The 14,670-nt window shown below is 34.0% G+C and overlaps 1 protein-coding gene across 5 annotated transcripts in view; it reads right to left on the bottom strand.

Annotated features, from left to right (window-relative positions):
* Window positions 1–14,670, bottom strand: part of LOC118200204 (uncharacterized) — a 196,060-nt gene that overhangs the window by 136,330 nt on the left and 45,060 nt on the right. For all 5 annotated transcript variants that reach the window (XM_085817224.1, XM_085817221.1, XM_085817220.1 and 2 more), the window contains exon 7: window positions 7,432–7,523. In XM_085817224.1, coding sequence (XP_085673350.1) covers window positions 7,432–7,523 — 92 coding nt within the window. The remainder of the gene's footprint in view (window positions 1–7,431; window positions 7,524–14,670) is intronic.

Genomic DNA, 14,670 nt, shown 5'->3' with positions numbered 1-14,670 from the left:
AAACTTAACAAAAATTTCTTTCCATATGCTAAAAACAGATTTAATGATATCCATAGACCAAACAATTAAATTTAGTGCTACTTGAATTAAGAATAACTGATTTTTTATTTACATAAACCCACAACTGGTGTCAGAGCTCATATGGCCCACTGGGCAGCAGAATTTATTAAAAACCAAAATTTTTGGAATTAAGAGAATCATCGAGCAGTAAAATTAAGGGAAGACCAGCTTATTAATTTTTGCAGGCAGTTATTATTACAGTTCAAGTTTATGAAAATTAAAATTTGAACTTTCGATTATATCAAAAAGAGTTCCTAATTCTGGAGCTGCAAAAGGATATTCAATGCGAAAGCATATTTCAATGTCCAGCCAACAAAAATGGAATTCCTGCAAAAAATGGATAAAAATATATCCACCTAAAAATTATGGGAGGAGTATGGCATTGGAAAGTGAACTGTATACGACATAACAGTAATAGGAATTTTTTGTGATTCCAACACCCCACTCGCACAAGTGTAAACTCTTTGTAATTGGAAAAAATACACGAGCTTGAGCATTTAAAGGAGTAAAGAATTTTGCCCTTATATATCATGAAAATAAAACAGCATGGATGAAATAAGTGTTCATGAATGATTGGTTTGAAAATCATTTCATACCAGAGGCTCAACAACATTTGAATTCAATTTGTTTACCTGATGATGCAAAAATTGTCTTGATTGTAAACACCGGGTTGGCTCATACTTCATTTAAAGTTTTAGTGAAAGATAATGTATCTGTTACTCTTCTTTCCTTTAACTTGTACGTCCACCATTCAGCCTATGGATATTGTAATAGTGCGGGCGTTGAAATGCAAATATAAAGTAGCATTTTTTAAACCCATGTTAAATTTCTTGAATAATGGCAAGACTGTTCAAGAAATGTTTACTAAAGAATTTAAAAAAATATTTTAGCTTAAGATCTGTGTGGAGCATCACCGAATTTTCAGAGGATGTGTCTTTAAAAAATGCTTGGCATAGTGTATGGCCAGCTTATATATTGCATGGTGAGGATGGGGAAGATGATGGTCACAAATTTTGATGTATTCAGATACTGTGAACCAAAGGTGAAATTTTCCAATTAATGGATTTTGTAAAAAATGTGAAGAAGTGATTTTAAATGAAGATGATATAAAAGAAGTTTTTTCATTACATTCACAATGCCCTAATCATCAATCAATTAAGGGACAGCGAAATCTGCAGTACAGTTCTAGATCCAGAAAATACCGCTACCAATAGTGAAGAAAGTGACAAAGAAGTTATTGAAAATGAAAAAATTTCATTTTATAAGTTAGACAGAATTCTCAACACAGCAATTACAGGACTTGAACAAAATGGAACTTTGTAACAGAACAAGAAATTATGTCTGTCTCTAGAAATGGTTGGAAACACAAGGGAAAGTATTAGCACAAAAAATGCAGCAATTTCAAAAATTTACATTCAAAGAAATGTTTACTAAAGTAAACAAATAAATATTACCCTTTTTTTGTAAATTTTGATACTCTTTAGATCATAAATATTTCATTATTTCATAAATCCCGATTTCATATTTTTAAATTTTTATTTTCTACATGCCATTTTACTAGATTTAAACTGATGATCTAATATCTGGAAAAATCCCAAATCTGGAATCGCTGAAGTCCCGACGAGTCTGGATCTTGGATTTTGTACTGTACCAAATTATTTCCCCCTTTTCTCAAAATACTAGAATAACATTCTTGTGCAAACCTACACTGAATATACCCCCCTCTATACAAAATTATTTAATTTCCTCAAGCATTTCTATCATGCATTACTGCTGCCAATTCAGTATACCACTGTTTGAAAGCCTACGAAAAATCTTCGAGTGAACGACTGCAAAAGATAACAGCACCACATGTGTATTTTTTATGTTTCTTCATAATGAAAAAAGAACAGCAAGCACACATAAAAATTAAAAAAAAGTAGTTCAATATTACAGGTATGCATGATACGCTAGAATATACAGTGTGCGGCTGATTGCAACCAAAAAGGGAGAAGCACAACTACATGTTATAATAGTCCCATATAGAAAATTTCAACAATCTAAGGCTACTCGTTTTTGAATTATACGAGGGCCATCCAGGAAGTAGATTACGTTTCCGTCTGTGTCCGCTAGGGGCGGGGCTAGCGCGGCCATCTTGGGGTCAGAGCGTTGCGCAGCTCAGTCTGCATCTAGCCGTGCTAGTGAGAGGTTCGTGCTGTGCTCCGTTCAGATACTGTGACGGTTTGAAATGTCTGCGTTAATTGAAAACACCTCAACACACTAAAGGCACACTCTTCTCATCTCAACACACTAAAAGGCACACTCTTGTTTTAGGAGATTATAAAAATTCTGTTGTCATTCCCTTCTTTCCATCAATTAGCTATAAAGTTGCACATATTTTGCAGAAATTTAACTTTCGGGTTGTTTATTCTCCCATCAATAGGGTTCCGAGTTCCATACTCAAGGACCCCATTCCGGATATGAATTCCTGGGGTATTTACAGGATTCCTTGCCAGTGTGGTTTAATTTACATTGGCCAAACTAAGAGAGCCTTACAATTTCGTGTCAAGGAACATGAGGCATATGTTAGAAAAAAGGAAACACAGAAGTCTTCTGTTGCTCAACATTGTTGGTCCGAAAACCACACTTTCAGTTTTTCTGCTGCCAAAATTATTCAAAAAACATCTTCCATTGGAGAACTGGATTTTCTAGAGGCATTTCACATTCATAAAAATCTTTCTGTTCTAGTTAACGATCCTAATTCCAATCCAAATTTGCCTTCGGCCTTTAAAAAAATTATGTTTTAGTTCTGGTTTCACCAACAGATGGCGCCACTTGCTTATTCTTGTCTAGGCTTTCTTATCTTATCTAATCATTATTTCCTATCTGGTTCATTTGCGGTTTTGCAGCTGAAGATGGTGGTTCGGTAAAACCATCGAAACCACCATCTTCTTGTTGTTCACCATCTTGTTGTTTGACTTCTGAATTTGTATTTACTCGGCGTGTTATTGTGTCTTAATTAGACAATGTATTATTAGCCTCAATACTCAATGAGTGTGTTTCACTATTGTGTTGAATCACTTTAAAAAAAAAGAGCTGGTATGTACACAACATGACTTCCTTGTATGGGATATTAAATTATACACACTTTTTCCTGCATTTCCTTTAAACTTATTAAATTGAATTAAGTCTACTTCGGCAATAGCGCATAAACCACAATAGAATAAATGCATTCTTTAAAATTCACTATATTTAATTACCATAGTGACACTTAGATGCTTGAACTGTTGTTAAAAATTTCTGTTGCACTGTGATTTAGGATACCTTTCAACAACTGAAAAAATGTTTTGCTGGAGAATTCAAGCTCATTACAAGCAACTGTCAGAGTTTGAAAGAGGTCATATCATTGGATTGAAAGAGGCAAGTTGGGTAAATCGGAGAATCGCTCATCATATGAGTTAAAACGATGTAGCGATTAGAAGATGCTGGAAAGAATGGGTGGACAATGGCAGATTTCAGAGTCATGATGGTAGCAGTTGACTAGGGCTATAACAGATCGGAAGGACAGAGTGATTGTCAGATCAGCTGTCACTGTGCCTGATTCATCCCTAACCACTAGACGTGTGACCCGCATACGAGTGTCCCCCCCCATGACCATTCACAGATGACTGATAGAGCAAAATCTACACTCATACCGACTGTTAAGCCACCTGCCACTCACACCTGCACACTGTCAAGCCAAATTACAGTGGGGATTGCTCAATCAGCTTGAAATGATGCTGACTGGGAACGTATAGTCTTTAGTGATTAATCCCGCTTTCAATTGTGTCGTGACGATCATCAAAGACACGACTAGAGATGACCAGAGCAGCGTGCCGATACTGCTTTCACTATTGCATGCCACACAGACCCTCAACCAGAAGCTTTGGTCTAGGTAGCCATTTCCTCTGATAGCTGGACCCCTGTGGTCGTCATTAGAGGCACACTTACAGCACTGCAGTACGTCAACAATTCTGAGATTTGTTTTGCTTCCATTCATTTTGCAGTACCCTGGCCTTATTTTTCAGCAGACCACATACAGCACGTGTTGCTATGAACTGTCTTACAGTTTGTCAAACATTTCCTTGGCCACCCAGATCGCCAGATCTCTCTCCCATTGAGCATGTGCGCGATATGATGGGAAGGTAACTGCATCTAAAAGGGAATGTTGATGACCAAGCCCATCAATTGGAGCAAATTTGGCACTAAATTCCGCAGGAGACCATACGGGATGTTTATCAATGTATGCCACACGTGCGGCAGCTTGCATCAAGGCTAGAGGTTGGTCAACACCGTATTGAGCTTGTTACTTTGTAACTATTTCGCTCTGAAATAAATCATTCAATTGCTTTGAAATTTTGATAATTTTTTATTCTGTACATTACCTTCCTATCCACCAATTCTTGACTCCATTGGATAACTCCTTCTTGGTGCGCCAATTTTTTTTTGTTATAGAGTGTATTTCCATTTAAAATTGAAAGATACAGAAAAACATAAAACACCAAGTACAGTTAAAAAAATTAAAAAACAATTTTTATAATTAAAATTACAGTTCCCATGCAAAAATTACCATGTTGGCCAGCAGGCAAGAAGGCAAATTTTTTGGTGCAAAAATCTAAGTTTCCTTTTGGTCTCACTCGGAAAAAGACACTGAAGGTGCAGAAATTAATTCACTATTCTGCTAAGTTTCAAATGTAAACAAATATTGCTGTTATGTAAAAAAATTAGATGTATCAACGCTTAAAAATTTATAACTGTTGATAATTCTACAAATACTGCATGCAGACTAACTAAAGGCATAAAATCCTTAACCAGAAAATAAGAATAACATAACTCATTCATTTTTAAAGCAAAAAACGCACAATGTAACCAACATATACAAATAAAAAATTAAAAAAAAAATAGATTCACTGAGCTGAGTAACAGAGTGGGTATATACATATATATATATATTTGGTGCAGCCGATTGCAACCAAAAAGGGATGTGCACAACTACGCATTATAGTAGTCATATATACAAAATTTCAATGTTCTGAGACTACTCATTTTTGAGTTATGCGAGACACATATGTACAGATGCCAAGAAAAGTCCATTTTAAATCAGTTTTATAATTTTGGGGGAAAAAGCGTCTTTTATTCTGTCCTTACATACAGATGTCACGCAAAAACATTGTTAAATTGCATTCGATAGCAGTCAAAATGGATATTTTCGTTGAAATATGGTGTCCAGAATTTTCCGTGATTACAATACTTCCTTTACTTCACACAAGGAAGTAAAAAAATTGATGCTGCCAACAAATGTTACTGCTAAGTCTTATTTTTAAATATGTAATACAGCAAATATTAAAAAAAAGTATGGCAACAGATTTCTATTGGAATTTTAGCTTTCAAACAATTTGTGGTTGTTAAGACATTGATTTGAGAATCTGAAACACTATATAACCAAAGGATATACCATGATTGATACAATATTTTCAGATCAAAGCATGAGAACTGATAATGCACATGAGCACATATAATTATCATTCTCCATCATATGGAAAAATAGAATAAAGAGTAGTGTTTATGATTAACAATGAGCCATAAAATTAGTAAGCAAATTAGATTTTGTTTACAAATGATCAATGGGAAGTGATAGTTTACTTAAAGCTCATTGCTATTCCATCAGTTCCATGTCTTAATATAGAACTGATGGGAAATCGTGGCAGCCACATCAGATTAGTTTAAACTGGAAATTATTTGACAATACACATTCCTATAATCTGAGAAAAACTAATCTTAACAATTGAATCTACCCATCAGATTAGTTGAAACTGAAAATGATTTGATAATACACATTCCTATAATCTGGGGAAAATTAATCTTAACAACTGAATCTACCCATAAGATATTCCACACTGATATTTTAACATGAATGAGAAAGTGAAAACTCTTACTAGCACTAGCAACTATTTGGTTGTTAGGAATCATCAAAGAACTATTAATAGATGAAAGCACGGAATAAATTTATCATTGGATGTTATATTTACTCCATGGAGATTCTTTATAATTTTGAAGTCATATCAGATTTGATCAATAATTTATTTTACATTAATTGATGAATTTAGAAGTTAATTGGTTACAACAAAATCACTTGCTTCCTCTCAAGTTAAACTATAAATTAGAACTTTTCACTGATAAACAACCAACTGCAAATTCTATTTTGATATCCAAAATGGCTTTTGTGGTATTTTCCTTTCTTCTTTTTTCTTTTTAGTTCTAAAATATCAATGTAAAAAAAAAAAAAATGCACTGTGCTAGGCTAAAATAAACAGATAGTTCATAGTTGCTTTCTTTTTTCTGTATGATGAAACTTCTATTACAAGACTTCTTTTCTGAGTATCTTGCATAAACGAAATTAATTAACAAGCTGCTTTTCACTGGACTAGTTTCACATGATACAACAACTAAAACAAAAATACAACTTATAAGGATCCTAGTTTGGTGGTGCACCATTAGCTACAAAATTGAAATGATAGTTCTAAACAGTATTCTTTCAATTGCTTTCCACTAATTATTTCATGCACTTCTTGATCATGTAAGGAATATAAATTTCAAAGGAGTTCTGAATAAACCAAGTTTGGTAACTTACTAAAAGAATTTCTTTAACTCTTCTATCCTTTTTTAAATTTTTCAACAGCAATGTTTCTGTATTGCTGTACATTCTATAGTGACTAAATATTCGTAAACAGATATTTAAATTATATTAACATGCAGTATAATAATATCTTGAAAAGCCTTATACATGAAGAAATTTAAGGAACTCAGTTTCCCCCCCCCCTCGAAACATAATTATTAGTCTTTCAGGCATCAGCTAAATTTTCCTACTGCTCTCTTTCTCACAGTCATTATCTTTTTATACATACTCAATCCCTCCTTTCTAAACCTCAAATTTTAAACAAGCATTTCAATTGCAAGTATGCAATTTCATGACAACATTGCTATTTTTTAATTACATAAAATGCAACTAAAAATTAACTTTTAACAAATTTTGATGATAAAGTGAAAAGTAAATTATTAATCTTAGCACTTTCTTGTTAAAGCAGCCACCATACTAAGTTATAAAAACTGGCAAACCAAAACATCCAATCTGTACAATGACAAATTCCATATTTCATATATCACCAGAAGCTTATGCGCTGGCCATTTTACTTTTACCAATGTAGTAAGTACCTTAATCTTTAATACTAAAATATTTTATAATTTTTAGTTGAAATGGGGAAAAATTGTTTTAACAAAAATAACTCATTTTATTAAAAGAATATACTTTTTCACATGATTAATAAATTAGATTTTATGAATTATTTATACAACCTTTTCTGACAAGCCAGTTCATCTTCGAGAATTTTTCGAGCATGACTTGCTTCTAATTGCTCTTTCTTCAAATCTAACGATTTAGCTTCAACCTAAAATTGAAAAATCAGTTTTAAAAAGTTCTGGTATTACATAAAAATCTCACTCTTCATATTGAACATTTTTTTTTTTTTTCATTATTTTAAAGTTTCAAGATGGAATGAAAAGTTAAAATGTATGCATTAAAAAAAAGCAGTTTTTTAAAAAGACAACTTTGTTTAGTCACAAAAATACCTCATTCCTGCAAGAGAATAAGCAAAGGGAACACACAGATTTCCAAAAGTATGCCATAGGAAATTACAAAAATTAACTTAAAAGAGAATGATAAAACAGTTAATGACAAAAACATCAGAAATGCCTCTTTTACTAGTATGTGGATAATGCATTACCTTGAATGAAAATTTTCATATAAAGAAGTATCAATTTTATAGATGCTGAGAATGTGTACAAAAAATGCACCCCAACGCTTTTACATCATTGTCCACAGTATAATATTTTGCTCATTTGCACTTAAATACCTTATTTTAAGTCAATGAATGATTTGTAACCAACGAGTGTTCTTCAAGCCATGCCTCAGTGGCAGGGATGCCTTCGTGGAGGACTTTCTAAGGGAAGTGGCTCGTATACACGTTACACATGGAGAAAACCATGAAAATGCCCATGCAGCCAGTCTGTTCGTGGGATTCGAACCGCCACTATAGAGAGAAAATTACACATCTGACATGTACCAACTGTGCAGTAATGTGATTGCCCACTATTTCAAGTTGCTATTTCATCATAACTACCAAATTTAAGTATTCAGGTAGAGAGTAATTCTTAAAATTCAAATGTATCAGATTTTTCATGTTATTTTAAAAAATACATTATATTCTACAGATTACTTTCGAGAAAATCCTTCAAAATTGGAAGAAAATTAAGCTTATGAAGAAAATAACTATTTGTATGTATAGTGATTTGCTTCCAGTTTGGTATCTAGACAATGTTTCATTCAGTATAATTTATGATTTACTTATATTCTAACCTGCTTGTTACAGGGTCTCATGAATCATTCTAAGCGAAAAGAAACCATCCGTCAGAAGAATTAACTTCTTTTCCATCAATTTAGTGCGATTTTTTTGTTCTTCATTTATAATGAGTGTAGAAAGTATTCATACAAGAGTGGTTTTCCATTAGAAACTATTGTTTTGATGTGCTATTTCTTCAAAAGGCAAAACTACTAATATTTCTACTAATAAAGCATAATTTTCCAAATACAAATATTTGGGGGGGGGGAACTGAAAGAGAATCGAATCAGCTTTTAAATATAAGAAAAACTAAAAATTGGTGATTTATAGATATGAAAAAAGGATTCATACATTAAAACAAAGCACATTTTTGTTAGAATTTTGTGATTTTTTTAGTTGCTTGATATCGAAAAATGGTAGCATACTTGATGCCCATTTGAGAGGTCCTAATGACTCTACAATGTTGAAAAATGGTGATATTGCTTTTAAAACTGCAGAAATGTTATATGCATGGTTTCCAGAATTTGGTAACTTCTACTAAAGTGGTTGCACTAATATGTAAGCACCATATATAATGTATGCTAATTTGTTGGAGCAACCAGTAATTTTCTAAACAAAACCGGGAAAAAATTCCATTTTTCTTTGAACATTTCAAATATTATGCAAAAAATAAGTAACAGGAAACATATGCTATTACCTAAATATATTAAAAACATGCAAATTTTTTCTATACATATAATAAAAAATAAACAGAAGATAAATATAGTATAAATATACAGAAAGAGAATATAGGTTTTAGAATTATGGCTTACATGCAAAGACTAAATGGCTTTTAATCAAGACTAAATACTACAATATACAGTCAAAAGTCATTAATTCGGACACCCATAATCCGGAATGATCTATAATCCGGCCCTCAAAGCTAAAAACTTTCTGCGCATGCGCCGCATTGACACATGCGCATAGGCGTTTACGCGTGCTCGTAAGACCTTTACCCACTGCGCATATGCGTGTGCGCAAGCGCAGAATACATTTTTGCGTGCGCGTTTTACGTATAACGGATGGTATAATCTAAAATTATCTAATTATCTGTTTCAGTTAATGTTGATGATTGCATTGTTCCTTAATCTTCGAATTGGATCCGGCTTATTATTTTTTGCAGACTGTAAGAGCAATACTATAAAAGTAAACTTGAACTTTCGATTATGTCAAATAAAGTTTCCGATTCTGGAGCTCCCAAAGGATCGTACAAAACGAAAGTATGTTTCGATGTCCATCAAACAAAAAGTGGAACTGCTGCAAAAAATGGATAAAGACATGAAGAATGTGACAGAGAGGTTAGTGAAAATGAAAAAATTTCAATTGACAAGTTAGTCGGTATTCTCGGCACAACGATTAACGGGACTTGAACAGCGGAATGTTCTAACTGAACAAGAAATTGTGTCTGTTTATAGAATTAAAGAGAAAGTATTATCACATAAAACGAAGCAACTTAAAACAACTCACACTGAAAGAAATGTTTAATAAAGTAAACAAATAAATATTAAGCTTTTTTTTTTTTTTTTTGTAAATTTTGATACCCTTTAGATTAAATTTGTTCTTTATTTCATAAATTAAGGTTTCATATTTTTAATTTTAGAATTTCTCCATGCCATCTTATGAGATTTAAAATGATGATCGATAATCCGGAAAAATCAATAATCCGGAATCGCCGAAGTCCCGATGAGTCCGGATTAACGACTTTTAACTGTATCAGTTTTATGTTTGAAAAAAAAAAAAAAAAAGAATATAGTCTAAAGTACAGATACACTGGGGAAGGGGGAATGTTTCCAAAAAATGAAGACTAAAAAAAACTAACTGAAATAAAACACAAAAGTGGATGTTTATATAAAATTAAGACGTATGGCTCATTGGTTTTAACTATGGCAGTTTAACAAAAAAAATGCATTCACACATATACCGTATTTGAGGGCATATAAGACGCACCCTTATTTAGACGGCCACACACAAGGAAAAAAAGTTTCAATAGCGTGGTTTCTTTTAGTTCTCACGTTTCGTAAAAGCCAAATAAACAATTATTGAATGCAATTACCTTCACGTATAAGACTGTGTCTTTCACGTATAAGATGTAGGTAACTTTTTTGAGACCAAATTTAGGAAAAAAAGTACGTCTTATATGCCGTCCAATACGGTATACACCATAAAATTAAACAAAATGATAAATCAACATTGTTCCTCATAACAGTCATCCTAATGTCAACCAACTGATGACTGAAAGAAACAGAAAATTTAAATGAGAAACAAATAAATCACGTTTCAACATTAAAGGACATTAAACATTGAAAAATAATGGAGTACGGAAAAATAATAGAATTACATTCTAAATTTGGCAGAAGTTTTGAATATTAAAATAAAAATTTAAAAATATTTTTTATTAATGAGAACACTTTCATTTTAATATGCACAATGCTCCAGTTTAGATTCATTTAGAATTGAGTGATTTTCAATCAAATTAGCATTAATTTATTGTTCTCTAAATGCATAATTTCATCAATTTTGTGAATTATGTTAAAAATTATTTAGTTTTATTTGGTAGTGGTAGTGAGTTTACTGGCACAAAACTCCAGAAGTCATCTATGACGAATACATATCCGATGCTTTCACACATGAGACACATCCAAAACACATGAGACGGAGAGACTAAACATTAAGACCATAGAAGTGTTTAAAATACAGAGAAGCTAAAAAATAATAGATGCTAAGATGAAGTTTCCTATAATGTACATAATGAGATAAGATTTGAACAGGTATAAAATCTTAAAATGTAAAATATACAAAGACGGAAATCATTAAAACACCCAGGTGCAACATCAAAGCAAATCAAATTAAATAGTAAATGAAGACTGAGTGTGGTAAATCTCGAAGGACGGAGAAGTATCACTTCTAACTCTTAGAAAAAGTATCACTTTCTAACTCTTTAGAAAATGAATAATCAGCCTCACGTGCGTTAATAAATGGTTCATTGACCATACGAGGGTATTCTTCCTCTAAAAAATGGCACCTTCCCGCCATAATAGACTGGAGTGAGGCTTTCCGAAATAAAAAGAGAAGAAATGGAAATATATCTGAAGGCAATGCAAAACGTAACAGTACTCCACATACTAACCCTAAAAGACCGTGCATAGTAAAGGAAAAAATAGAATAAAAAAAGGAATTGGATATAAATCAGACATGCGAATGTTTTCATTAGCATGCAGCGATTTAAAGAGCTCACCTCTGTTTATGCTTTCCCTCCCCCCCCTCGCAAAAGCTGATGAGTAAAATACCAAAATCAAGCAGAATATATCTAACTCAAGGTCAGGAACCTAAAACTGTGTTCATTTCAAAAGTAATGGACATAGGATGCCGTCTAGTGGCCTTCAGAAAAACGTTTCAGCTTAAAATGCGTATACGCATCACCCGTCCTCTGAATGCGACCTCTAGAGATGGCTGGATGGGACGCTCGGCTGTAAGAGGCATTCTTAGGGAATGCGTATATGGGATGCCTGTCCTGAAAGGGTTAAATATTGAATGTGTGGAAGGAAAGTCAGCTTCGAACCGAAAGTATTCGACCGAAAGCTGACTTTCGGTCGAATACTTTCGGTTCGAAGCTGACTTTCCTAATACTAACCCTAAAAATTTTATTTGCAGTACAACTGGAATTTGTGAACTTTTCAGATGAAGTTCCAGCTCAGGATGGACACCTCGTTTTCTACAGAAATGTATACAAGCAGTCTTCTGTTCTGAAAAACAAATCCATGATTTGTAGACCATGTCTGGATCCTGTTAAGAGCAATCTGCAATTACCTCTCCACATACCTTATATCTGGCCCTTGACAACTTATCTGGAGATCATCCACATATAAAGAACCTGAGACACTTGAAGGAAGTTCCTTTAGAACAGAGTTTATTTTTAAGCTGAAAAGTGTAACACTCAGGACACAGCCTTGAGGGACAACCTCTTCTTGTACAAAGGTATTGGACAGAACCGAGCCAACTCTTACTTGAAAAGTCTTAGCCTTCAAGAAGTTCTGAATAAAAATAGGCAGGTTTCCTTGCAAACCACTAACATGAACACTACACAAAATACCGTATCTCCATGCCTTATCATAAGCTTTTTCTACATCAAAGAAGACAAAAACTAGGTGGTTTCTTCCACCAAAAGCTTTATGAATAGAGGTTTCTAGAAGGAGCATATTGTTGATGGTTGTTCTGCCTCTACGGAAACCACTCTGATATGAGGAGATAATGTTGTTTTCTTCGAGGTAGTAAACTAGACGGCTATTTACCATCTTTTCAAACAACTTGCAAACACATTTGGTAAGGACAATCGGCCAGTAGTTCAAAGGATTCTTTGGGTTTTTGCCTGGCTTTGCTATAGGTATAACTTTCTTTCAGGAACTAGGAAAGGTGTGCTCCCTTCACACTTGATTGCAAATAGTGAGCAGCGCAGCCAGTGACTTAAAGGAAAGATGCTTTAGCATTTCCATAGTTGACTATATCTGAACCCAGACTAGATCTTTATGTATGGGATAGGGTTCTCTTTAGCTCACATGCTGAAATCCCCATTATAGGGTTCTAAGCTGGAAGAACTGAAAGAGATGGGCAATTTCTCGGAGTGACACTTGAGAGAAAGAAATACTGGTGGATAATTGGTGTCACTGAAAATGGCAGCAAATGTCTCACTGATGGCATTTGCAATTTCTGCCTTGTTTCTAATCACCTGGTCATCGTTCTCCAGAAATGAAAGTGAGTGGTTTTTATAAATTCCGCATCCCTTTCTAACTCTTTCCCAGACTTTTTTGCTTGGCGTAGAAGATGTTATCGATGACACGTAGGAGATAAAGGAATCCTTCTGGTTTTGCCGTCTTGCATTTGCTTTGGCTTTTTTGAAGGCAATAAGATTCGTCAAAGTGCGGTATTTACGAAAAACTCCCCAAGCTTTTCTTTTTTGTCTTAAACTTTCTTTACAATCACAGTTCCACCATGGTTTTGAGTACTTCCGGAGATTTGTAGATGTGAGAGGTATGGACTTTGTAGCTACCTCAATAATTCTATGTGTAATTTCCTTCACTGCTTCATCAATGGGCACATTGTTCACCATTGACTCGCTGATCTCAGAAAGTGAAGAAAAAAGTTTCCAGTCAGATCTATTTAAAATGAAACGTGCAGGTTCATTTAACGTGGATGATACTCCAAGGCCTGCAAATGAGATGCAGATTGGAAAGTGGTTGCTACCATAGGTATTACTTCTGACACTAAATGAAAAAAGTGGCAGAAGTGCAGGCGAACATATTGCTAGATCGATGACGTGAAATGTCCTGCTAGGCTGGTGGAAATAAGTAGGCTGATCATTATTTAGCAAAACTATTGAGTGATCCTCAATTGGCTTTTCAATTTGTCTTCCTCATGAATTTAAATCTTTACTGCCCCCGAGAGGGCTATGAGCATTAAAGTCTCCTAGAAGAAAAAATGGTTCTCTACGAGATCATACAAATTTTGTTGATCAAGGTGTTCATTCCGGGCCAAATAGATGGAACAAACTGAAACCAGAATACAAAATTAATTTCCACAGCGACAGCTTGGAGGCATGTCCTCAAATGGAGAGTATTTGACGGATAGTCAAGTGAAGTGAGAAGACCAACACCTCCGATGACACGGTCACCCACTGTATTATCTATTCTAGTGAAAGAATACCTCCGAAGCTTAGCTTATTGCAACGGTTTGAGCAAAGTTTCTTGTACCACCAAGCACACAGGATGATGGACATCGATCATACGTTTGATGTTCTCACAATTTTGGCAGAGCCACGACAGTTATATGAAATGAGGGTGGCCATTACGTTTCATGTTTATTTTTCTGGTGCTGCTTTTTTGTCTTTTGAGGACGAAGTTGTTTTGGGATTTCCATTCCCTCTTCTACTTCCATATTATCCGAGTCCAGGGTATCATATATAAAATCCTCAATTGAGCTATTGCTCAGATTTCGGCTTTTGTTAGCTGTTTTTTGTAGGCTTGTTTTTGGATTTTTCTGAGTTACTGTTTCTTTTTTCTGGATTGAAGTGGGTCTTTCTTGTTTTTATTATTAATTAGAGGCTAATTCAGAAGTCAAACAACAAAAATCAGCGTTATATTCACAAAATTTTCACAGGACTAGT

Source organism: Stegodyphus dumicola, chromosome 5 (assembly GCF_044657685.1).
Source record: "Stegodyphus dumicola isolate Sdum_Otavi_A_Nest chromosome 5, ASM4465768v1".
NCBI classification, from domain to species: domain Eukaryota; kingdom Metazoa; phylum Arthropoda; class Arachnida; order Araneae; family Eresidae; genus Stegodyphus; species Stegodyphus dumicola.
This window is presented reverse-complemented; position numbering and strand designations above follow the sequence as displayed.